The 24,669-nt window shown below is 38.3% G+C and overlaps 1 protein-coding gene across 1 annotated transcript; it reads left to right on the forward strand.

The window, feature by feature from the left end:
• Positions 1-2,091: 2,091 nt before the first annotated feature.
• LOC139711416 (transmembrane 6 superfamily member 1-like) lies at positions 2,092-19,202 on the forward strand. The gene is made up of 8 exons (XM_071623299.1): positions 2,092-2,452; positions 5,555-5,652; positions 9,324-9,427; positions 10,573-10,774; positions 11,532-11,633; positions 12,531-12,623; positions 17,278-17,397; positions 18,544-19,202. The coding sequence occupies exons 1-8, from the start codon at positions 2,251-2,253 to the stop codon at positions 18,763-18,765; spliced, it is 1,143 nt and encodes a 380-aa protein (XP_071479400.1). The 5' UTR covers positions 2,092-2,250; the 3' UTR covers positions 18,766-19,202.
• Positions 19,203-24,669: the final 5,467 nt, after the last annotated feature.

The following is a 24,669-nucleotide window of genomic DNA, read 5'->3' on the forward strand; positions in this document are numbered from 1 at the left end:
AGAAGATGAAAATGTAAAAAGTTTACGCACGACGCACGACGCACGACGGACGACGGACGACGGACGACGCACGACGCACGACGGACGCCGGACGAAGGGCGATCGCAATAGCTCACTTGAGCCTTTGGCTCAGGTGAGCTAAAAAGGAGAAGCACCGCGGCGGGGAGCTGAAAAGAGGGCACTCAAGTTCGACGGCGATATTTTTGCACTGAAACTTCGAATTGTAAGGGAACAACACGTCAACAGCATTTGATAGTGCTGGATATTCTCAATCACGTAGGTCAAGTTTTTACGTGGATTTCAGTGTTAAATATTCTTATCAGGCAAATGATAATTAGGCGGTCGATGAGTAGTAGGATCAACCAGGCGCGCCGGAAGCAGTTTTGGATTGGGGGGGCAAACATTGGAGGGGGCTCAAGATTAGGCCATGCATATGTTACACAATATACACATACATACACACACACACACACACACACGCACACACATCTATTATATATATATATACATATATATATGTACATATATATGTAAAGTGGCGTACGGTGGGTCGAAACATGGGGGGAACCATAAAGTAATTATGACGGTCTGTATGCTTGTGCGTGTGTGCGTGAGCAATAATGGGACTACAATACATTACGGAATGTGATACATTCAACAACGCAGTCATTGAGGAACATTGTAAGTTCCCCTTACATGGATTATGGAATAACGGTGTGAAACGATCGACAAATTATATACTGTCAGCAACATAAGGTGAATGGCATAACAATAAAATGCGAGCGAGCGAAGCGAGCGAGCTTGAAAATGTTGATATTCTACAGTTCCAAAACTGGAGTTTTAATTGTAGCTACATATTTCGCTTTGAAATAAATGGGGGCGCATCGGGCGCAACTGCTGGCAATTATTGGCAGCAACATTAGGAGAATGGCATAACGATTCAATGCGAGCGAGCAAAGCAAGCGAGCTTGAGAATTTTGACATTTTACAGTCCAAAAACTCCCGTTTGTAGCTATTTCTTTCGCTTTGGAAATTAGGGGGGGGCATCGGACGCAACTGCTGGCAATTACTGGCAGCAACATTAGGAGAATGGCATAACGATTCAATGCGAGCGAGCAAAGCGAGCGAGCTTGAGAATTTTGACATTTTACAGTCCAAAAACTCCCGTTTGCAGCTATATCTTTCGCTTTGGAAATTAAGGGGGGGGGGGGCATCGGACGCAACTGCTGGCAATTACTGTCAGCAACATTAGGAGAGTGGCATAACGATTCAATGCGAGCGAGCGAAGCGAGCGAGCTTTAAAATTTTGACATTTCACAGTCCCAAAACTCCCGTTTGTAGCTATATGTATCTTTCGCTTTGGAAATTAAGGGGTGGGGGCATCGGGCGCAAGCTCTACTGGCAATTACTATCAGCAACATTAGGAGAATGGCATAACGATTCAATGCGAGCGAGCGAAGCGAGCGAGCTTGAAAATTTTGACATTTTAGAGTCCAAAAGCTGCCGTTTGTAGCCATATTTTTTCCATTTTATTCATATATATACATATTTATTTTATTTTCTTTGTTTATTCATTTATTTTCATTATCATTATTATAATTTTTTTTTTTTTTTTTTTTGGGGGGGGGCTTTTTGGGGGGGCAAAAATGCGTTTTGCCCCCCCACTTTTTGGATTGGGGGGGCGGCCGCCCCCCCCCTGCCCCCCCACTTCCGGCGCCTATGGGATCAACCCTACTTGGTACAACGACTAACCACCTGGGACCTTGTACCTGTGTGACTACCAAACACAAAATAGAGTATGTGGGACAATGACGAGGGTATACCTGAAAAGCTAAACCATATCGGCCCTCATGCTATTTAACGAAGATCACACGGTACATAAAACATTCATTGAGTAAAGATGCTGATTGCACATTGCAAACAAGAAAAAGCACGCACAAAATTGAGTTCGCATACCTTTAAAAGAAATAAGTGATTGAAAGCCGTCGGCTTGGCAACATCAAGCTCGGCAGGATTTTGGTTTCACGAAAATGTCAAACGACCGTAGAGGGCGTGTGTAGTGGATTCGGACATCGATGCGTTTACCGACCACAATCGCGCGATTCATTGAAGTCCGACTTGACATTGAAGTGAAAACAGCTTATGTGATTTTTAGATTCGGCGGAAACGAATCGTGCAACAGGTTTGCAATCAACCGAACCCTTTATTTTGATTTGATTGCTTCTGTAAGTGAATTTTCCCTCCGCAAAAATGTCAACGGCGACGAGTGTGTTCGCTCTTTCACTGACGGCAATCCCTGTCACGTACACCGCCAATTACGTTCTCGAGTCGCGGGGAGAGGGGACGGTCTTAACCGTGGGTTACGGGATTCTCGGCCTGATCGCGCTGCTCAGCTACTTGATAGTGCGGCTTTCTCGAGGGACGCAGAAAATCACCGACCCCTTCTTTTATGGTAAGAAGAGTGCATGTAGGGCAATCCTGGGTTTTAGTGGGCTAAATTATTGCCAAATTATTTTAGGCTTCTAACTTCAGGCACCGCCATAATAATTTACCTCCGCTAAAAACTTAGTTTAAAATTGGAAAGAATGGGATGTAAGTTTACGGTATTTATATATTGTGAATTTTATTGACTCTTTCGACCCCCTCTCGGGGTATGAGAGTACAAACAAAGAATATAACCAGTAACCAGTAAAGTAGTTAGAGTCTAAATCTGGATGTGGATCTGGATGAATACGCTGAAAAACTAGAGTATCACTCAGCACTGTGTCTGGTGTGATGTGCAGCTAATCACAATGGAGCTGAGGTGACGCTGGAGCGCTTCTTTAAATGTATCAAATTTATGAATCTGTTTAATGATTTATGAATCTGACAAACCAGCGATCGCGAATACAATTTACTTGTAGTTGTAGATTACAGTGACACATAATGACACAAAAGATATACAGAAAGATACTACTAGTGTATATATGAGAATACAAACATGAGTAAAATGAAAAGATACACAGACAATCTACATCACATGTAAATAGCAGAATATTGCAAATTTAAAGGAAGGTTGCTTCACTAACCTACCGCTACGTCACCACGTGTCCGTGTAGGACCAACTCTTTTTGTACCATCTATGGTGCTTGAGCGATTATCTTTTTCAGAGTTTTTAGAAAATTGAGACATGATAAGACGACTGACGAGTAAATCTTGCTATGTTTTTCAACTGTTTGGTATCAAAAAGCTCTGACATGTGCAAAGCACTTGGAAACCTAATTTTGGTTAACTTTTTGGGCAGATACAAACGTCTCTCCATTTGGAAATAAGGACAAACAAAAATATAATGAAACTCGTCACGTACAGTGTGAGATGACAAGCAGAGTGTGAACTGCATATCACAATGTGATGTGTTCGCATTAAATTGACCATTGTTTACAGGTAATTTATGCGATCTACACTGAAACTTTTATACATAAACTAAAAGCATCAGATTTATTTAGGGTGATGAAATAATTTTCAAAGACATGGTTGTTTTTAAATACCGGTACCGGTATTCGATAATTTGAACACGGTTCGACCATATCAGTCCTGGAAATCCGCTCATTGAGGGGGGCTCCGTCTCACAAGGCACTCTCCCCATCATGAGCACGTGTGGGGTACTCAAGAGGCTTCCTCCCCGCAGTGCTCATGAGGCCTCCTCTTCACTTCTCATCCATCTCACATAAATGGTCGCAAGTTCGCACTGTGATATTTTGTTACACACACATGTCCACTCTCCATGATCGGATGATGAGAAGAAGAAAAAATTCTATTAATATTCTATCTAGGGTCTATGTGATATTTGTTTTGAAGACAAATAGAAACCTATACAGTTGGATATCAAAGATTGGTTTGTATCAGGCATTATACATGTTCTACTAACTATACACAGCCCAGTCGGTGTAAAAACGCGGTCGGGCTAATGTTCTGCCAGAATAGAATGAAGAAATTTGCCCAGTAGTGCAGCGTACGTCATAAACTTAATTTTTTACATGGACAACGATATATTTTACTGGACTTGTGTAATGTGGAACTTTGTAGTTTCAGCATGAATTCTTTTCCTTTTAAAATGAAACCCCAAAGTTTATTTAACATCTTTTATTCATTAGTGGCATATTAAACAGTGTCAGTGAATGTGATTTACATAAATCAAACACTTTCACATCAACCTTCGAAGAAATACATCAACAGACTGAATTGCATTGCTTGATTCATCATTTACAGACAGATTTTTTGGTAGCCAAGTCAACATCATGGTGACATCATATGAGGTTGAAATTATTTTCAATCAATTCTGCACCCCAAATTACCCCCAAGCACCAAGTTTTGGCAAAAGAAACCATGGAATATAATTTTGGTGCATCTTGAGGGGTGAGCTCATTTTGGCCCACTGTGCGCTGCTGCTACAAAGCTACTATTGTAGTCTTGTCATTTGTCTAGGACTAATACTGTCAAGTACATGTACCTCCGTCATAGAAGGAGGAGGTTAAGTCATCATCTGCATTGGTTTGTCTGTTTGCAAAATAACTCAAAAACTTGTAAATGGATTTTTGAGCAAGTTAAATTAAGGTTTTGGCAAGTGTTTTGCAGCACATTTGAAAATCTACATGCCTGGCCGGCCAAGTGGTAAAATAAGATTATATAGCACATGTAGGCTTCGTGTCTTTTCTGGACATACTATAAATTCATATTCAGATAACCACAGTAATTGTAATACATGTATGGTTGGACCTACTACTCATCGACCGCCTAATTACTAGTCATCAGAATACAGAATCAGAGGTTCTCAAAATGGAAACCCCACAGCGAGTTAACTCCCTGTCAGCTGATTATATAATGCACTGCATGGCCTTTAAATATGCATCTTTCATCATATGACGAAATGTACAACAATGAATATTACTAAAACAATCTAAGCAATATTCAAGGCTTGCTAGTTCGGCATGTATCTGCAGACTGTACGATGTGAAATATGTCCCAAACATAGTAGAACCATAAAGTCAGTTGTGTATTTTAGCCGGGTCTAGGGCAATTACCCCCTGGGCATTTACCCCCGGACTCTTCCCCTGGCCCTAATCCTAATCCTTATCCTAATCCTGAACCTAATCCTATCTCTAACCCAAATTCCTAACCCTAACCCTAATCTTTACTCTAACCTTACCACTAACCAGTATTTAGCCTGGGGAAGGGGGGGGGGGGGGGGGGGTAATTGCCCTGATACGATTTTAGCCAGGTACCTGCAAAGGCACAGAGCAGTCAAAATGTCTTCAAGTGGTAATAGACTGTTTTACAGCTGTTTGACATTTGAAGTTTTATGACAATCACTATAGAATAAGTTCAAAGTGTACACTTACATGTAAATATTACACTGTAAAATTTTCCTGTGAAAGCATGAAAAAGTCTATTGGGTTGTATTATGGAGTCATTTCCTTTGTCATGTGATTTTATTTCAAATTGTGTGTCACTTCACCTATCAAGAAATAATTCATTTTGTGGTCATTATATGCTTTCTTGTCTGATTGTTATCCAGTGTTTGCAGTATTTGCTTTCACCAGTGTGGTTGACATAGTGTTGGCTATGGAGCTTGATGGCATAATTGAGAAATTCATGGCATCGTATTTGAAAGAGGTAAGATTATCGTACAATTTTAAGATGTTAATGAAGGGAGCAGCAGTGTCCACAGTCAGTCCGCAGCGTGTGCGATAATGAGGCACGAACGACAATTTTATTCAGAATCACGTTTACGCAGTTTGTGCTCTTGAGACTGACGAGATTTCGCGATACTTTGCGAGAGTTTTTGCAGAGGTCGCAATAACAACTTTCATAGCTTTCACAGTGCATTGTTTGACCCAGGATGGTTGGGTAAGTTATAGAGCTGATTATGCTCATTAATTTGATACCTAATTTCCCTATTTTTGATGTCAATATAGTAGTCCATTTTAGCATCAAAGTAAACGATTGTTTTGCCAATGTTCAAGAAGCTTTTAGATCATAGTTTGATGTTTTGCTAGTTCCTGACTGGTATTGAAAATAGATCTCCGTAATTTCTTCGATTTCACAATCGTGAAACTTGAGCGAGTATGATCAATTAAAAAACGAAGAGGGGCACCATTTTTAAGGTTGTGAATTTTCCTGTTGAAAACAAGGCAAATTATGTTTTCTTACTGGAAGTGGGGTAGTGAATGAACACGCGTGGAATGTGTTGTTGATACCCAGACAATGGTCGTGGACAATGGCCAGGATTGGAATGTTTCATGAGGAATTCCACTATCGCAGCTAGTCTTTGTTCATTCTGAAATGTGGTGTGTGCAAGCACATGGAAACATGTGCTTACTTCTTTCATGTGCATGCATTTCACCCTGTGTCAAGAATTCAGACTAGCAGTGCTCGGGGCAATCCACATGAATAATTGATTAAGCATTCATGTGCCTTGCAGCAGAGCTCGGGACAGGTGGCAGCCAGGTCCATTGTTCAGGGTCATTGTAAGTGCACACTCACATACACATCATTGGTTCCTGTGTAAAGTTCAAGTTTTGTACAGAGAGTGAAAATTCGATCACAATCTGGAACCTAACATTTAAAACTCACAGCATTGAGTCAGCAGCCAATGGATACTACGCAATGCGACACGCCGCGTCTTGCGACAGATTTCGACCAATCACAGACCCGGAATTCCGGTGCGAATGCGAGGATAATCTTTTTAAACTCGACGCTAGACATGTCTCTGAATTTTGCTAGTTCCTGACCCGTATTGAAATGAAGATGGGAAAACGTGCCCTTATTGTGATACTATATACCTTAGCGGACATAGTCTTCACCATATTTTAGAGGGGCATGAAAAATTTCAGGTTAATTTTTGGGCGTCAAACGTGAAGGAATATTTTTGAATACAATACCGAACTTCGAGAGGGATTTTGATATTCTTTATTCTTCTTTTCCGTTTATTTTGATCATGAGCATATTTGCTTATGTTTTCTCTTTCAGTCGATACTAAAAGTGTCGAAAATTGACGAGAAATACTCGTTCTACACGGATTTATTCATGACCATGTATCTGCTCATTACGTATGCAAGCACCGCTCAGCCGTGCATACGACTTGAATAAATACGTGCGTTTTCGCTCACGCTGCGGACTGACTGTCCAAGTAGTACTAGTAGGTGTTCAAAGTTCAGAGTTTCCAGTGAATCATTGACTGAAATAAATTGTGTGTCAAGCAGCTAAAATTTGATCACAAAGCAGATAAGAAAGCAAAGTTCAAAGTGCAGTGTAACTCACATGTGTATTAAAGTTGGCTTTAGCTCCTCATGTGCCAACTGAGTTTTTTAGCCACCTCTCAGTTTTGGTTTTCTTTATCCTCCAGTGATTCTGGTAAAAGATGCTCCACAAGGTAAAACTGATGTACATTCCTGCCTGCCAATAACAGATAGAGATAATGCTGCTTGCATGAAAATATGAATGTCCCGTTTCATACATGTACATGTACATGTAGTTTGACCGTTAACATGAACTTGGCTTGTTAATAAAGTTAAGGAGTTGACAGAGAGTAAAAGCTACATTGTAATGATAGAATGACAAAATGTTTCAACACAATTGGACCGATAAGAAAAAGAAAAGAATTATATATGCTGTACCATGTGATCACAAAATGTTTTTGTTTCATATGAAATCAGAAAGAAAGACATGGGGTCTATCTTTTGCATCATTTTTGGTTGTTTGTATCAATAAAAGTTTAGTGCATTTTGGTTTGTCATGTAGATGTTGTATTGCTCTGTTTCAGTCTGTCTCTGTCTGTCTCTCATTCACACACACACACACACACACACACACACACACACACACACATACACACACACACTCAGCAAATAATGAGTAATGTCTTCTGTCCTTGAGATTTGCCCTCTCAGAGTACATCAGAGATCAAGTTTTGCTTGAAAAGATTAGAATGAAATTATCTCAGAGGTTGTAGTGTTCACAATGCACTAAATTCTATCTTTGTAGACCTGCACAGACATACATGTACAACTTTTTTGTAACCTTAAATCATGTGTTTAAGCATCTTCTTCTGTTCTGTAGAGTAGAATACCCTGACTTACATTGTCTTCTGTGATCACTCATAATGGAAGTTGACTCCAGAATTTTGAAAATGTCATCATAGTACACTTTTTATTGACATTTCTTAAAAAGCAATTCCATCATCACAAACAAAAATAACTTTTTAAATGCTGACTCTACATTTCCATCTGTTCAGTGACAATCAGTCATTCCCAGTGCCAATTTGTGATATGATACTGTTTGTATCCATATGCTGTAACTAGGTAGCAACAGATGCTGAATCTCCAGGGCCCCATTTCATAAAAGATGTTAGGATAACAACTCTTGCTGGAATGGCAACTTCCAATAGCAACAGTCAACCAGGAATCTGGATTCTTGTCATTACCATGACAATTGCCATTCCAGCAAAGAGTTGCTATCATATCAACTTTTTATGAAATGGGACCCAGAACTGTGCATGTCTTAGATTGTAGGTAGATACATTTACCGGTAGTTTCTAGTATGTTTGTGCAGATTTAAAAATGAGCCTTCCCTTTTGCATTCCTTCCCAAATAGCACAAAACATGATATATTCCACCAGAATGACAAGACTATTGTAAAGCTATAACATTTCTGTGATATTTGAAGGTTGGTAGCCGTTAAAATTCAAATAATGCACCAAACGCTCACCGTAACGTATTCTGTGTACTAGGCACAGCTGCATACATTAATCCTCCTGTGGTTGTAATATGATACTTACGTATGTATACACGTACTTCGAACAAAAGATATGCATGTTAAAGCTGTCAGAAAAGAAGAATTCACTAGCTTCTCTTACTTTGTTATCGATGGCAAATAACAGCACACCATTTATATGAACTACATGTGCAACTAAGTGCATCACACAGGTCTGTAAAACTAGGCTAGCAATTTAGATTTGTAATTTTTTTTGTAGTGTGAAAAAAATTATTCAAATCCTAAACGGTCAATTTAACTAAACAAATAAAGACCCTCTTGAGTTCAAAATTTACAGGAGGTTTCCAAATAGTGTTTTCTTCAATACCTAAGTGTTCTCACCAATTTTTCAAAAATTTGCATGCAAAAGGGATTGGCTGTCTTTAAAATTTCATTGCAATGAGCTTTATGAGGACAGCAATTCACATTGCAGTCTGACACATTTTGTGATAATTTGCAATGTGAAAACCATAGTGCATATCATGTTGCTAATTAAAGATTTTTGTTCCTTATCCACTGTTGAAACTCTGCAGGGAGAACCTTACCTGAACACAGCCCATGGTACAATGATCAACTATTGGGATGGGTCAGGTCATTACTGCATGTATCTTATGATGGTAACAGCTATTGTATGGGGGTAAGTATTCATATTCTCACTCTTCAGGTCTAGGGCAATTACCCCGGACCCTTCCCCTGACCCTAACCCTAATCCTAATCCTAATCCTAACCCAAATTCTAACCCTGAACCTAACCCTGACCCTAATCTTTATTCTAACCGTATCACTAACCAGTATTCTTTTTTTTTTTTTTTTTTTTTTTGGGGGGGGGGGGGGGTAATTGATATGCTTCAGACCCCACATTATCAGCTCTGCATAGAGGTTGTTCATCAGAACAACAGGTACTGAAGACATATCTAGTCCCAACAGCTGCTGCCATGTAAACTTATCTTTTGCATGAAATATCATGTTTCATGGAGAATCATTCAGGGTGAAATTTGATGGTAGTTATTGGATCATATGGCATGTGAAATGATGGAATGCCATATATATATATTACGTTCAAGTATTCGCCAAACTGCTGTACGTGACTTTCTACATGTACACTGTATGGAACTTAAGGTGATGCCTTGATACCATCAAGGCATCACTAACCAGTATTCTTTTTTTTTTTTTTGGGGGGGGGGGGGGGCGGGGGGGGGGGGGGGTAATTTATATGCTTCAGACCCCACATTATGAGATCTGCACAGAGGTTGTCCATCAGAACAACAGGTACTGAAGACATAGAGTCTCAACAGCTGCAGCCATGTTTTATCTTTTGCATGAAATATCATGTTTCATGGAGAATCATTCAGGGTGAAATTTGATGGTAGTTATTGGATCATATGGCATGTGAAATGATGGAATGCCATATATATATTACGTTCAAGTATTCGCCAAACTGCTGTACGTGACTTTCTACTTGTATGGAACTTAAGGTGATGCCTTGATACTGTGACAATATCAACATTTTCAAACGGATATAAATCAAAATCAGTCTTTTAGAGTCAGATACACTGTAGTATCAAAGCTGTATTTGAGAAAGAAAAGGAAGCCTAAAATGCTGTCATACAAGAACTTATGTCACAGACCCATAACTGGGTTTCCATTGTCAGTGAATCAAGTAGCTGTCTGAAATATAAACCTTTTTGTTTTATTTGTCCAACAGAGAACAGATGTTCACTCAAATTCATATCTACTCAACATCCTTTCATTTTGAATCTGTTCTTACTATGATATTGGACAGACAGGACTACAGGGAGGTCGGGCTGTACTGGGCAGGCTCCATCCTAAACAGCATGATAGTCTTCATGCCAGGCAATGTAGCAGGAAAGTACGGCTCCAATGTCAAGGCATCGTACTTCCTCAACATCCCCTATGTGCTCTTCCCCGTCCTGGTTGCCTGGAAGTGTCTCAGCTCCAGAAAAGAACCAGAAGAAGACAGAGATGTAAGTTTCTTCCAGGAAAGAAAAAGAAAACAAAACAAAACACACACACACACAGACAAACACACACAAAATAGACATCTTGTTGGTAGAATTGTTAAAAAAAGGGGGGGGGGGGACAATGTAAGTTTAGAGAGTTTCATTACCTGATTGATGAGATATTCCAAGGTGTTTTGATATTTTCCTTATGTTGCCCTGTGTCTGCTGTATTTGTCTGAAATTTACATGGTTATGTGAGGATTTGCAGATGCAGAATGTCACACCCAGTGTACCATTAAAACAATGTTTGGTATTTAAGTTATTGTAAAAGTGGAACCCTAATGAATTTTGCATGTTTTCAATTCCACAAAATAAAAATTAAGTATTCCATAGAACAAACAAAATAGTTGGTGATGACAATGAGTGTAGAGCATGATGTAGGACACTGGTATGTGAATCATGATTAGCTCAGCCTGTCAATCACACTTTCATATTACTGTTTAAGAGAGCTCTCACATGGACAAACTTGCTTTTAAATATGTTTCAGATTATATTTCAACCAAATGGAGTATTTGAATTGTTTGTGAATCTGATTACAGCTTGACATGTGTTTCTCCAAACGCAATTTTCAAAGCACATTTAGTGATGTGTGAACAGTCAGTCGCTCTTAATACGTTTTTAAGTAAGGTTTAAAAACACAATTACAAATGATTTTATTTTATTGTTTGAAAGCTTTCTAAATCTAAGGTGTGATCATTGCAAACCATGTGTCTGTTTGCAGGTTGAGGCAGCTCACAAATGCAGCATCTGGAAGCGCCCAATGGACCTTGTCTTCATCGTCTTCCTTCTGTTTGCTATCTTGGTTTCTTTTCTACGGATGGCAGTAAGATTGTAGATCTATGACTTTTTTTTAAGCCAAACTTATTGGTGGATCAGTAATCAATCTGCAAAAGTAGTGCTCTACTTCTGGGTTTTCCAAGTTAGAAATGAAAATCATCCCTTTTCACTCTTTTGTGTTGTCTCGTCGCCCAACACCTCTCCTTCTGATGCTTTGTGTGTGAAGTGATAGTTTAAAGAACCTTCAAAGTAGGGAGATTGAAATAAATAGCATATCAAAACAAAAAGTAATAATGATATATATATATGTACATATATATCTATCTATCTATATATATATATATATATATTTTTTTTTTTTTTTAATTGGAAGATTTTGTAAAGGTCAGTGTAATGCACATTTAGACTGCCCATTTGTACATCCTTATCAAACATATGGAAGCATGAGCTTGACTGATCTTCCATTATCAAGACTTTACTGATAATGATTACGGTTATCAACCTCCAACATAGAAAGTAGGAAAATGATATGAAGAGTACATAACAGCAGTAACACTGCTTTCAAAGTGAGCAACTCTGTAGCAGATTGTACCAACCATTTGGCTGTTCTAGTATCATCTTGAAAATAAGAACAGATTATTTTGATCAAAGTAATGCTCTTCACTCATCATTTGTTTGATACGTGCAAGGATACATTTTTTTTACTGTGTGATAAAACTAATAGGTGTTATAGCACTTTCGACACGATGCAAATGGGACATCCGTGTATGGTAGACAATTACGGCTTAGTTTACCAATTGCTGTTCAACGTAGTAAACGTTTTTACCTATCATTGTTCTCGTGTGCATTCTCCAGTGGATCTCACACAGGAGACGTGTAGGAGATCTTTGTCTCTACTTCTGTCCTCTGATAAAATAAAACTGTATTCATTCTTATTTTACAGGTAGCACTTGACAGTCCCGCATCCATAGCTAATAGCTACCTAAAGAATGTGGAACCATACTACCAAGATCCCGTGCTGTACCCAATGATTCAGGTATGAGATTGAGAGGGCACGGGGAGAAAACAAAAACAAAAACACACAGAAAAGACTCTTCTGTGAATGTTTAAATGCTTAAACAAGAACAACAGCAAACGGCAACAACAACAACAACAACATTTCCATGACTTCCATATTGTTATGGCAGCCTGACATGAACTAACAAGACTTACCATTCACCTCTTGCTTTGTGTCTGTATACTGTATACGCGGAATATTTTGCGAGGTTTTTATTTTCGCAAATTTCGCGAGTCAGGTGCTATTTGCGAAATTACAGACACGCGAAAATATTGACTCTGATCACGCTATGAATGTGGCATACGCGTATACATTTCTCCCTTCGGTATAGAACTCCACTATCGCGAAATCGTTGGGAAGTTCTGATTCGCGAAAATTTAGACTTGCGAAATATATGGCGTATACAGTATATCTAATAGGGATAACTTGTACACTGTTAACTGGAAAGTACTGAATCTGTTCACTGTGTAAAGACACAAAAACAACATGGTAGACAGCAGTGGTGGTGATTTCAGGTAACCAGTGTGGGGGCCAAAACTACGAAGGCAAAGTTTCTATATCCTGTTGCGAGGAAAAAAAAAGTCCTAAAGATTTGTGTCAAAGGTATATCACAAATTTGAAAGAGACTGACCTACTTTGCATAAATTATGCAGAAACTAATAAAACTTTTGAGAATGAAATGCTGTGATAAAAAGTTTCATAAATAAAACAGATTTCAGGAATACCGTACATGATCTGAAATAATGTGTTTGCGCACTAAATCTAGAGGTAGTTTAAGACATTTGGACAATATCAGTGGAATTCTTTATATTTTTAAGTTTCTGAAAGCAAACATAGTGCTAATGACAATTAAGAATTTGCATTTTGTATTATCGATCAGACAATTTAAATGAATCAAAGAAAACGAAACAGCGTTTGTGCTGGGACCAAAATCTTGCTGATCATTTCATATCGGAAAGTGATCGCGTAAACTTTGGTTCTACTTTTTCGCAGGAAAATATGTTATTCTAACTTTGATCACCATGCTACATAATGGCAGTCAGCATATAAGCTGAGTATGTAAATTACAGAAATAACCTTTTGAAGCAACCAAACACCTTCCTCCTATAATATGTCCTCCCACCAAAATCCTTTGCAACAGTGTTAATTTTAGTGACATCCAGTCAACTGTTTTGAATATGGTACATGGCTGAAGAGTTCAGGCGAACTTGACCAATAGTAAACTCCCGAATTATTGTAAATCAATAGAATGGAAAGGAAATTTACGTCATGCGACGTTTCACCAATTGACAATCGGCTTCTTCTGGCGTCCTTCCAGTAGAAGAATGGTCCATATATGTGTGAAGTCTCATAGGAATTTCACGCACTGATGCGCTTTCAGGGCGTGAAAGACGGCTCGGAATCTCTTGGATCCCAGGCATGGGAAAAGTTGAAACGGAGGCCCCCCTTCCTGTTGAGGCTGGGTTCTTCCACTCGTTCCATAAATTTTCACATTCATTTGAATTTCACAAATTTCATGAAAGCCAAGATTAACAAAATTAAAATGCACGTGAAGGTTCTTGTCTACACTAAATGAAGTGAAAGCAGTGGCAGTTCATGAAACTTTCATGCTTCTAAAAAGGCCATTGGCTCCAGCTTGTGAATATTTCATGCCACAAATATTTCTTGCTTCACAGTACTACAAAAGTAGATATTTTCTCTTGACTAATTTTTCACGCTAGGCCGGGTAAGAAGAGTTTCACATGTTTATAATTCTGCGGAATCAAGACATTATCTTCTTGAACATATGATGCATCACGTGTTACCCCGTGGCACCGTAGTACCTCGGGATACCACGTTGTGTAGCGCCACCTCACGTCCACTCGAGGACAGCCGCAGAGAAATGCATGCACTGTGTATGCGTCTACAGTCATTCCCATGCCACTGCATGTGATACTATGCATGCATGGTATGCTGTCCTAGCAATATAGCATGTGCTTCAGTGCAGTGCAGTGCAGTGCAGTGGCTAGCATGCGCTAGCTCCAGCACCAAAATAATTTCCCACTTTTTGGCACCCAGGGTACAATCTTTAAAAAAAAAAAAAATTCAACAAAATGGCTGATTTTTGTTTGGTACCCCGGGATACCATTTATGTCATCATATGGCAAGCAAAAATATTCGCAGGTTTTTATCCTCACTCCAGTTTCTCTTTGCACGAAATGCACGAAAATTTCCACTTTTACAGTACCACTTAGTCAAATCTTGGGCATGTGAAAATCTGCATTAAACATTCCAAATATATAACAGTTGGCAGTTTACCACATTGATATGTTGAAATAATCATGAAAAGAATGTGCTGAATGCCAAGTTTCAGGATAATCATGTGATCCCATCTCAGTGGGTGCTATGAAGTATCAAATCCCTTTTTCTCTTTGGCGCTATAAAGAGAGAGTCAATATACGTCAATAGAGCCTTATCATCATACCCCTCTGCTCAACAGATGCATTCCAAGTGGTTGGATTTCAGTCACTTATTTCAGTAGGCTAGGCATACTCAATTATGTTGAGTAAATATGGCATTATAACCCTGAGAAAATCTTGCCTCACAATCTGATGTGAATAACAGAATCTTCTCAGAGGTCTTTTTGATAGCTTTGTGATGCACAGTTGCACATGGTTCCATCAGGCCCAAAAATTAACTGTATTCTGGAAGTGTAGCAAATGTCAGTGAAGCCACCCAGCGTAACGCTTCATTTATGCCTATACAAGATTGCGATATAATACAATGATTACATTTGTGTAATGTTCATCTGAACAATGTAGTTGTTTCACATTGCTTTACATCACATCGTCTGTAGCACAACTGTTATGTATACATACACTCTATATCTATTTAATTTCTCTTTAATCATCCCAAAACAATTTTAAATCTAACACCAAAAACAACTTATCAAAATTAATACACCATTACAAAAACACATAGACTGTACCAAAGAGAAAAATAAACCAGGAACCCCCTACCAGCAAGGCACTGAAACAGATCCTGTCAGGGGGGAAGGATCTCCAATGCAACTCCATGCCTTTCTTAAAGTTGGCTTTGATAAATAGAGTAAAATCCAACAAACAAAATGATGTAGATTATATCAATATCAGACCAAAAAATATTCAAGTTGCAGGAATTTCAATGTTTCACACATTTAAAAGGAAACTTACATCAGCAGCAATGATTGATATACAACCAATTTAGAGGAACTGATGATGTCATTTCCTACAAGTCTCCCATTGACTTGCATACAAAATTTCACTGAATTTCTCTTCTTTAAAGATGACATTAAGATCATTCAAATTGAATTATTGCTGTGGCCTGAGACCGGTCACTAGCACACTGTCGCCAAAACACTTAACGCATCTTTCTGATGAATTGCTCTCAAGCATGAAATAAAAATCCAACACAAACAGCAACAACAAAGCAAAACAACACACTCCACAACAGTCATACGATCACACACATGATGCCCCACTGGTCTTGAAGAGTAGGCTATTGCAGGAGAGAATGTTCATCATGTGATGGCAGTGTCTCCATGTGTCATGTTGCAAGTGTCGGGTCAGAGTTGGCTTACCGAAGCCTGGAGCCTGACAGGAGATTGTCATGTGATCAGGAAGGAAGTCCTACTGTTTACCATTAGTTAGTTGTTCAAGCAATATTGATCTGTACCGGCATTGTCTCCTAGAGGCAGACACACTTTCTATCACCTGATCAACAAACAGGTCATGTGATGTAAATGTTGTGACCCTGAAGGTTTCATAAAGACTTCCTGCAGGAATGTGATATAAAGGAAAGGAGCTGTGAAGGATGTGCTGTATTATAAAACACTGCAAAATATTCATGTAGGTATTTTATTTGATATGTGTTGCAGTGATTTTATTTTTGCAAATTTGCACGAGTTGACACTTTCTGTACTGGCGAAATTTACAATGCGTGAAAATTTTGCCTCATGTAACATGTATGTGATGTACCTCTCTAATTTTGGAAATCACTGCTTTGCTTCAGAAAGAAAAAAAAATCTTATCTCATCACTGCTTCTTGATCGCATATCCAACCACTCACAAAGTTGTGTTACGATTCATGATTAATGAAATATCATACCCAGGAAATATATGCTCTTTGCTGTATGCAGTATGTGTATGCTTCTTTGAGTTCAGTGAAACAAATTTTTATTTGACCTCAACAAAGTCTTGTTGTGTAGCGATCATAAGCAGAACCTTGCAGAACTTCATTTGTTGTGATGCAGTCAGGGTTTCACCCCAATCGTATATTTACGTTTTCATATATGTGAGAGCAAGTTTCAAACATTGATGAGGCTTTGATGCTTGCTGGTTTTGAGTCTCTTCTGTAGTGAGATAGATACAGCTAGTTTATGAGTTTGGCAGCTGTCTATCTCATTGTATGTACTGAAGTTTTGTTTGTTCATTATAAATATTGACAAAGTAATATCCTGTTACACCAGTGATAATATTTTTTGTAGCTATGTAAGTTGGCAATTTACCCACAAAAATATCACAGTCTGGGCATTGCAGCCTGAGCATTTTCAGATGGTTTTCTCGAATTACAGACACTAAATTTCTGTGGCTAAATTTCTTTGTTCTCACTGTAGGCACTCGTGTACTGGTTCTATTTCGTACCATACTTTGTGTGTGCAATCTATGGCTTCTTGAAACCTGGCTGTACGTGGATGCCTGACTGGTCCTTGATCACTGCTGGTGCCTTTGCTCAGGTACAGTCACAATGAAATCTTTTTTTTTTCTCTCTTTTTTTTCTTCTAATTCTAGCATCTTGTTTGTTTGTTTTTCTTTTGTTATGATAGAAATATTCTGGAAGATTAAGTAGGCCTACAGCTGACAGTTTGATAAAAATGTATAAAGGTCACCCATGACGTGAATTTGTGTTGCACAGCTATTCAGCTCAAGTGACCCAAAGACCAAGTTGAACCATAGTGATTTGTATGTACGTATGTATGTATGTATGTATGTATATGTGTGTGTTTGTGTGTGTGTGGGGGGGGGGGCGGAGGTATGTTTGTGGTGTCCATTGTAAGTTGTTAGTCATTTGCTGTTTGCCAATCATTTGTACCGGTAGGCCATTTTTAGTTTATTGTCAGTCACTTTTTATACCGACACTCTCACCTTTAAAACCCATGATCTTTTCTTTTTAAATGACTCCTACTAAGACACTGAATAGTCGCTGCTTATTTATGTTGATGAAGGGCTATTTGTTAATCTACTCAATAACTGTTAGTGACAGGAACTATAAAGCAATCATCTCCATTCCTATATCAAAGTGATTTTGAAGAAAGATTACTCCTTTGTGTTACCCCAGTTGGTTTGTCTAACCTACAGCAAGGCCAAATCTCATGGCAAGCCAGTATTGACGCCAGTTCAGTTACTACAGCCTTATACAATAGTCTCCCTGAGTCCTCGGGACCGGCAGTTTTCTTTTGTTATATCGAAATTTCATTATAACTGAACAAATGAACAATAAAAACATAGAGTGGATAATTTTGTGGCCTGAATTTTTTACTTCGTTATAACCGGAATTTCGTTATAACAATGTTCATTATAACGGGAGTGCACGGTAGTGACACATTATGCACTGAGGGTGCCTTCTGTAGTTCACATACAAGGCAATACTTGATACGTAGAGACTAGAGGTAACATCAGGGCCCCATTTCATAAAAGATGTTTGGATAGCATGTCTTGTTCGAATAGCAACTTCTCATATCAATAGTCAAGCAGGAAGCTGGATTCTTGTCGTTACTATGACATTTGCCTCTCCAACTAGAGCAACATAGCAACTTTGTTTCAGGAAATGGGGCCAAGATGTAGCTCAAGCAAGACAATTTCTGGTCCATCTTAATCCACAGGGCCAGTTCTCTCACATCGGGGCATCGCTGCACAGTCGCACGCCATACATCTACCGAGTGCCGTCGAACGGCTTGCCCATCTTCTGGGGAGTCAACCTGGCTCTTCTCCTTGTACCACAGCTTATTGCCTGGCGCTGCTTGACCTGGCCAGAGTACTTCCAGTCCAAGCCAGTAGAGAGGATTGCTGGGAGGAAGAGCATCTCTCATTACAAGGATAAATAGATTGGCACAGGTCGACGGTGGGACAGTAGTTTTTTAGATATCATCTTTATAGACAGTATTCGCCAAGCTCTTTGTGCCCACTTTGAGAAATTTAATAGATAGAATACACAGTTTAGAATGTGTAGAATATTGTAGTAAAGAAAAACTGGATGTGTGTTTGGGGCGTCATTACATGTTGTAATTGGTTGACTTGATCTCGTCCAAGTAACAGTTCATTGAACAGTTCATGAGCTCTGATGTATTGAAAAAATAAGGATCTTACATAAACATTTTTTATCATATTAAATACCAAATGATGATTATTATCATCCTCTGAGAACCAGAAGGGAGCTATTGCTTTCTAAGATTTGAGCATAAATAGAAATTGAACAAGCCACTTTCATCATATAAAAAGTGTATTCAATCAAAAATGGGTAGATTCATAAACATTGTTCCAAACATCGGGTAAAATAGCAACCTTGTGGTTTTATTTTTAGCATTTTACTGAAAATGAAAATGAAATAAAATGACACCATAATGTAGAGGAGATCAAGCTCTACAAGGTGATACCAATAACTCAATACCCCCTAAATTTGTGATTAAGCCCTTCTGATTCTCAGGTGATGTTATTTTCTTTGCAATTGAAAAAAAAAAAATCAAAAAATCACAGCTTTCCAATATATCTCATGTGACTCTTTTCTCTCTTACTCTTGAGTTAATAAATGACAACTTCCGGGACTACTTACCCCATTATTATCATAGCTCTGTGCCCTCGGCTGCTGTGCAGTGTCATTTGATGCTTCTGATGTCCAGAGAGAAAGCCACTGAGGCATAAAACTGTCTGTGAAGCCATGCAGTACTAGTAGTTAAACATGAAGCTGTGTTATAGATGATAAGCATATTATACCTCCCCCTACATTATCTGCCAATGTCAACCTCAAGTCTACCTGACCTGTGGGTAGTCTGTCTTTTTCTTGTCTTTCTGAAGATTTGTTTGCTGCCATTTCAGCATGAGTGTTTTTTGCTTTGCATGTGGAACAAGTCGGTGCTAGCTTTGCCATTTTTGTGTGACTACAATTGTAGGTAGCATCAATAGCTTTGAGTGGAATTCAGAGTGGCCATAAAAGGGCCACTATTTTCCAGCAAACCTAGAAACTTGAGGATTGTAGTTATTCCTCATTTGTGGCAAAGCTTACAGACCAATGGACTATTTCCCTCTTCAGTGAGTGTGCAGCAGAAAATTAGACTCATGAACTAAACTTCATTGTTACCTACTACTGAGTAGATCTTGTATACTTTATTCCTTGTTATGCCTCCGCCACGAAGTGGTGCCGGAGGCATTATGTTTTCGGGTTGTCCGTCCGTCCGTACGTCCATCCGCTTTCGTTTACGCGATAACTTGAGTAATATTTATTGGAATTTTACCAAACTTGATCCAAGTATGAAGTATGATGGGGCAATTATTTGATTAGATTTTGGGTGAAATCGGCTGAAGGTCAAAGATCAAAGGTCAAGGTCAAATCATGAAATTGTATCCGTTTACGCGATAACTCAAGACTGGATGGAGCAAATTTCACCAAACCTTGTAGGAGGATGATGTATGATGGGACAATTACTTGATTAGTTTTTCAGTGAAATTGGACAGAGGTCAAAGGTCAAAGATCAAGGTCAAATCCTAAAATTTATCTGTTTACGTGATAACTCAAAACTGGATGAAGCAGCTTTCACCAAACTTGGTCCAAGGATGATGTATGAGGGGACAATTAGTTGAGTAGATTTTAGTGACATTGGCAAGAGGTCAAAGGTCAAAAGGTCACGGTCAAATGCTACAAATGTTGCAATTTCCGCCATATCTATGCAATGCCCGAAGGTATTTTCTTGAAACTTGGTGTGAACATGTACTACTGCGTAAAGATTCTCCAGAGAGAGTTTCATGTCATAAGGTCAAAGGTCAAAAGGTGAAAGGTTAGGTGAAAATGTTGCAATATCACTTTTCTCGCAAATGGTTCAATGTATCTTCGTGGAACTTGGTACACATGCATGTACTGACTGGCAGGGATTATCTAGGGAATTTAGGGGTCATGAGTCAATAGTCAGGGGTCAAAGGTCAAGGTCAACTCTCGAAATTTTACTATTTCCTTCATATACTAGTATATATGCAATGCTTGCATTACTAGTTTCAAAACTTAATACGTGCATTACCTAATGGAGATTCTCTGGGAAATTTCCAGCCAGAAAGTCAAAGGTCAAAGGTTAAGGGTCAAAGGCCAGGTTTCAATGCCCCCCCCCCCAAAAAAAAAAAAGAAGTAAATAAATAAATAAATAAATAAATAAATAAATAAAAAATAAAAAAATTTAAAAAATTAAAAAATGAAAATAAAAAATCTATTTTGTACCGTCATTACACTCTTTCTTCATACCTTGGAAATTAATCAATGCATAAACTTATAAAAAGGTCTGTCAGAATTCACGTAAAAATTCTCAATTCCCCAAATATGTGTACCTGCACTCTTAGAAAATTATAGCAAACCCAGTTCAAGACATTTCTGACAAACTGTCATTTCAGTATTTTGCCAGTTATGTGAAACTGTCATGGATCACACATTGTGAAGACATTATACTATACGCCTATTGGGAGAATCATGCATTATGGCGGAGGCATCAGTCGCCATAGCGACATTTCTAGTTTATCTGCCTCTGTGTAGTGTCAGTACTTGTCTGGCATCTGTGATTGAAAAAGTGACAGATGAGGATTATAAGTAAACTTTTATGTCTAAAATGATGATTACATGCTGAATGGAACAGACCACCCCAAATACAATGTCATACAGTAGCCCTAGACTGAGTATAGCTTTGCTGTGATTAATAATTCTGAGATAAACCAGCAGGGTCTACATTTGCTAGGATTATTACTCTGCAATAAGTTTTCAGTGTACAATCTTGTGCTCATGAGATATGTGATTGTTGTGTTAACATCCTTGTCTTAACATAAGTTACACTGACATGGTATGATTATATGTCTTCTAGCTACTTTAGTGTGATCATGTTTGCAAAGTTTGAACCAGTACTACACCTCTTTTATGGTGATTCCATGTTGTGCTGTACAGATTCTTTGCACATAAAATGACAACACATGTATGAATAGATCATTAAGTATTGAGCTGAATATTGACTTGGAAAGAATTATACATTTCCAAAGAGAGAAATGCAAACAGCAATCATAATAGATGGAAAGAAAGAAGTGGAAAATCTAGTGCATGAGTACTTGAAATGATGTATAGGAACTGAAATCAATAGATTTAGATGAAGAATCTTTTATGAACAAGACAAAAAAATCACACGATAGTAAATCATGAAATTGTTAATAAGCTGAAATTGTGTAATCAGATTACATTAGACCATGAAGCATGATGTTAGCCTCAGTTTAGAGAGTTCGTAGGTAGATTAAGTTGCCGTGTTTGATGTGCAGTTGTAGCAGAACATTTGAAATAGGATGCATGTGAATGCAATGTATTGTGCAGTGTTCAGTGATTGTCATTGAATTATGTGTTGCTTAGTATCATCTTGAATTTTCAGGAATCATATTTGTGTGATTTGTGAGCAGTGATTGCATGAGTGTAATTATGATTTAATTGTAAAATATTTCTATGAATATGTCATTGCTTTTCTTCCCAGAAAATTTCAGCAGGAATGTTAGATGTTTGAATACTGTATATGCCAAAAATTTTGTGGGTTTTTTATTTTCACGAATTTTGCAAGTCAGGTGCTGTTTGCGAATTTAAAGACACACAAAATTTTTTGACTCTGATCCAGATACATGAATGTTATGTGCACGTATGCATTTCTTCGTTCAGTACTGTACTCCACGATTGCGAATTTAACCACTCACAAAATCGTGGGAAAGTCCAACTTGGGTTGGGAAAATTCAGCCTCGCTAAATATATGGCATATACAGTACAGTACATCATCAAGAAAAGTCAGATTTGGCAAGAGATATACTATGTATATATTTGATAAAAGTGAAATGAATTCAAAATGGGTGTAACATTTCAGTAGCACTGCTGTGAAAGTGAGTGGAGTGATTCTTGGTGAGACAGATACAAATTTGTAAGTTTTCTTTTTTCTCATGCCTTACAAAAAATGAAAAATAAAAAAGGAAGAAGGAGAAGTGATGTTGTGGTTGGTCACCAAAGATAATTGAAAGCCAAAGAAAATATTTTGGTTTTTATTTGTCCATTATGTTTTGTTTGGATTGGTAGTAACATCCAAGTCTCATGGTATGATGCGCTGTAATCTAAAGTAGAGTTCTTACGTGAAACACAGCTTCCGAGGGTTTTCTGGGGGTTCCCCAGTTTGTAGCTATAGGCATTTGTCCCACATACAGTGGGATTACTAGTAACTCAAATGCTTGTTCGTGTAAAGGGATGTTTGCTTTGCAAGCATGTGTGTTGAGAGACAGCCCTTTGACACTACAAGTCAAGTCAGTCACAAACATGTATTTTGTGTATCAACTTCTGCCAAAGGCTGTCAACATTGGCGATATAATTTGTGTTTCTACTGTATGTATGGACTTATGATTTATTGTGTAACAACTTTACTCCAGTTTGACTCAGTCCAGTACTGTAAATGGCGGATGCAAACTTCAAGAGAAGGAGCTCTTTGCTTTGAAGTCTCCAAGGTATTTATATCGGGGTGTTTTCTTTTTCTTTTTTTCCTTTTTGTTACAGTATGCTGCATCTCCTTTTGTAGATCATCAGTTGGAAATGTGATATTACTACATTTGTTGATGGATCATGAGCATTCGGAGGTACATTGTAGTGTAATATCTGTATATTTTGGAAATGAACAAGCTCTACCTGGTACTTGTTTTTGCATGTTACTCATGTGTTTGATAAAGGTCTGTGAAGCATGTGTTGAGACATAAGAGAAAGAAATTGTGGTTACTTCTCTCAACATAAGATTCCCTTTTGGAAATAATCGTGGATATCTCAAATGAGAAAAATTAAATGTTGTGTCTGTATACATTAAGTCATCTGCTTCCTAAGAATAACATGTGTACATAGGTGATTTCCGGCATGGATGTGTACAGTGTTAGTCTTGCATTTTAAACTTGGGCTATGAGCTCTTCATTGTGTAAATCATAGAACATTGTGACATACAGAACTTTGTGAAAATCTGTATATGTTTGTCTGTGAGCTGGTAGATAATGCCAGGGATTTCGTTGTATGCTCCATCAATGTCTTCTAACTCTATGTCATTCTTGTAGGCATTTATCATCCTAAAAGGCACATGTTAAAAAAGGAAGTACCCAATTTTCTGACATCTCAAATTGGGTTTCTCAGCTTCCCAAAATTCTGAAGTACTGTTTTTGACTAATTTATTGTTGCACTATAATAAAAAGAGAAGTATAAATGGTTGAGAATGCAGCCATTGAAGATAATCATATTCTAACCATTCCAGTATTACGGGATGTCTTTACAGATGTGCATGATATTTCGCAATCTATGTTTTGTTGACATGCAGTGAGGAATTAATGTGGGTGTAGGCAGTGTTCGGCACGAACTCATTTTTCCTACTGGTCCAACGTATCCCTGTCATACCAGTAGATACCCAGCTTTCTCTTTTCTTTTTCAAATGCCCTGACAATGTTTCCTTCTCTCTCCTTTTTTTTTACCAGTCATGTCAGACTAGTAATTTGGTAATTCCTGAAAAGTTACTGGCCCGACAGTGATTATTGCCAGTTTGGGACCATCAGACCAGCTCCAGTGTTAAGCGTTAGTTTAGGTCAGCATTTATCTGAAGTGACATGAAAGTCAATTCTTTTCTGATTAAGGTGTACGTATATATTAAGGGAAAGAAGAAATTGCTGATGTGAGGAACGATAATAAATGCAATTGAGGCGATAATTAGTGTAGGCATTTACAA

Source organism: Diadema antillarum, unplaced genomic scaffold (assembly GCF_040938485.1).
Source record: "Diadema antillarum isolate AM-2024a unplaced genomic scaffold, OU_Dant_1.0 seq00001658_RagTag, whole genome shotgun sequence".
NCBI lineage: Eukaryota > Metazoa > Echinodermata > Echinoidea > Diadematoida > Diadematidae > Diadema > Diadema antillarum.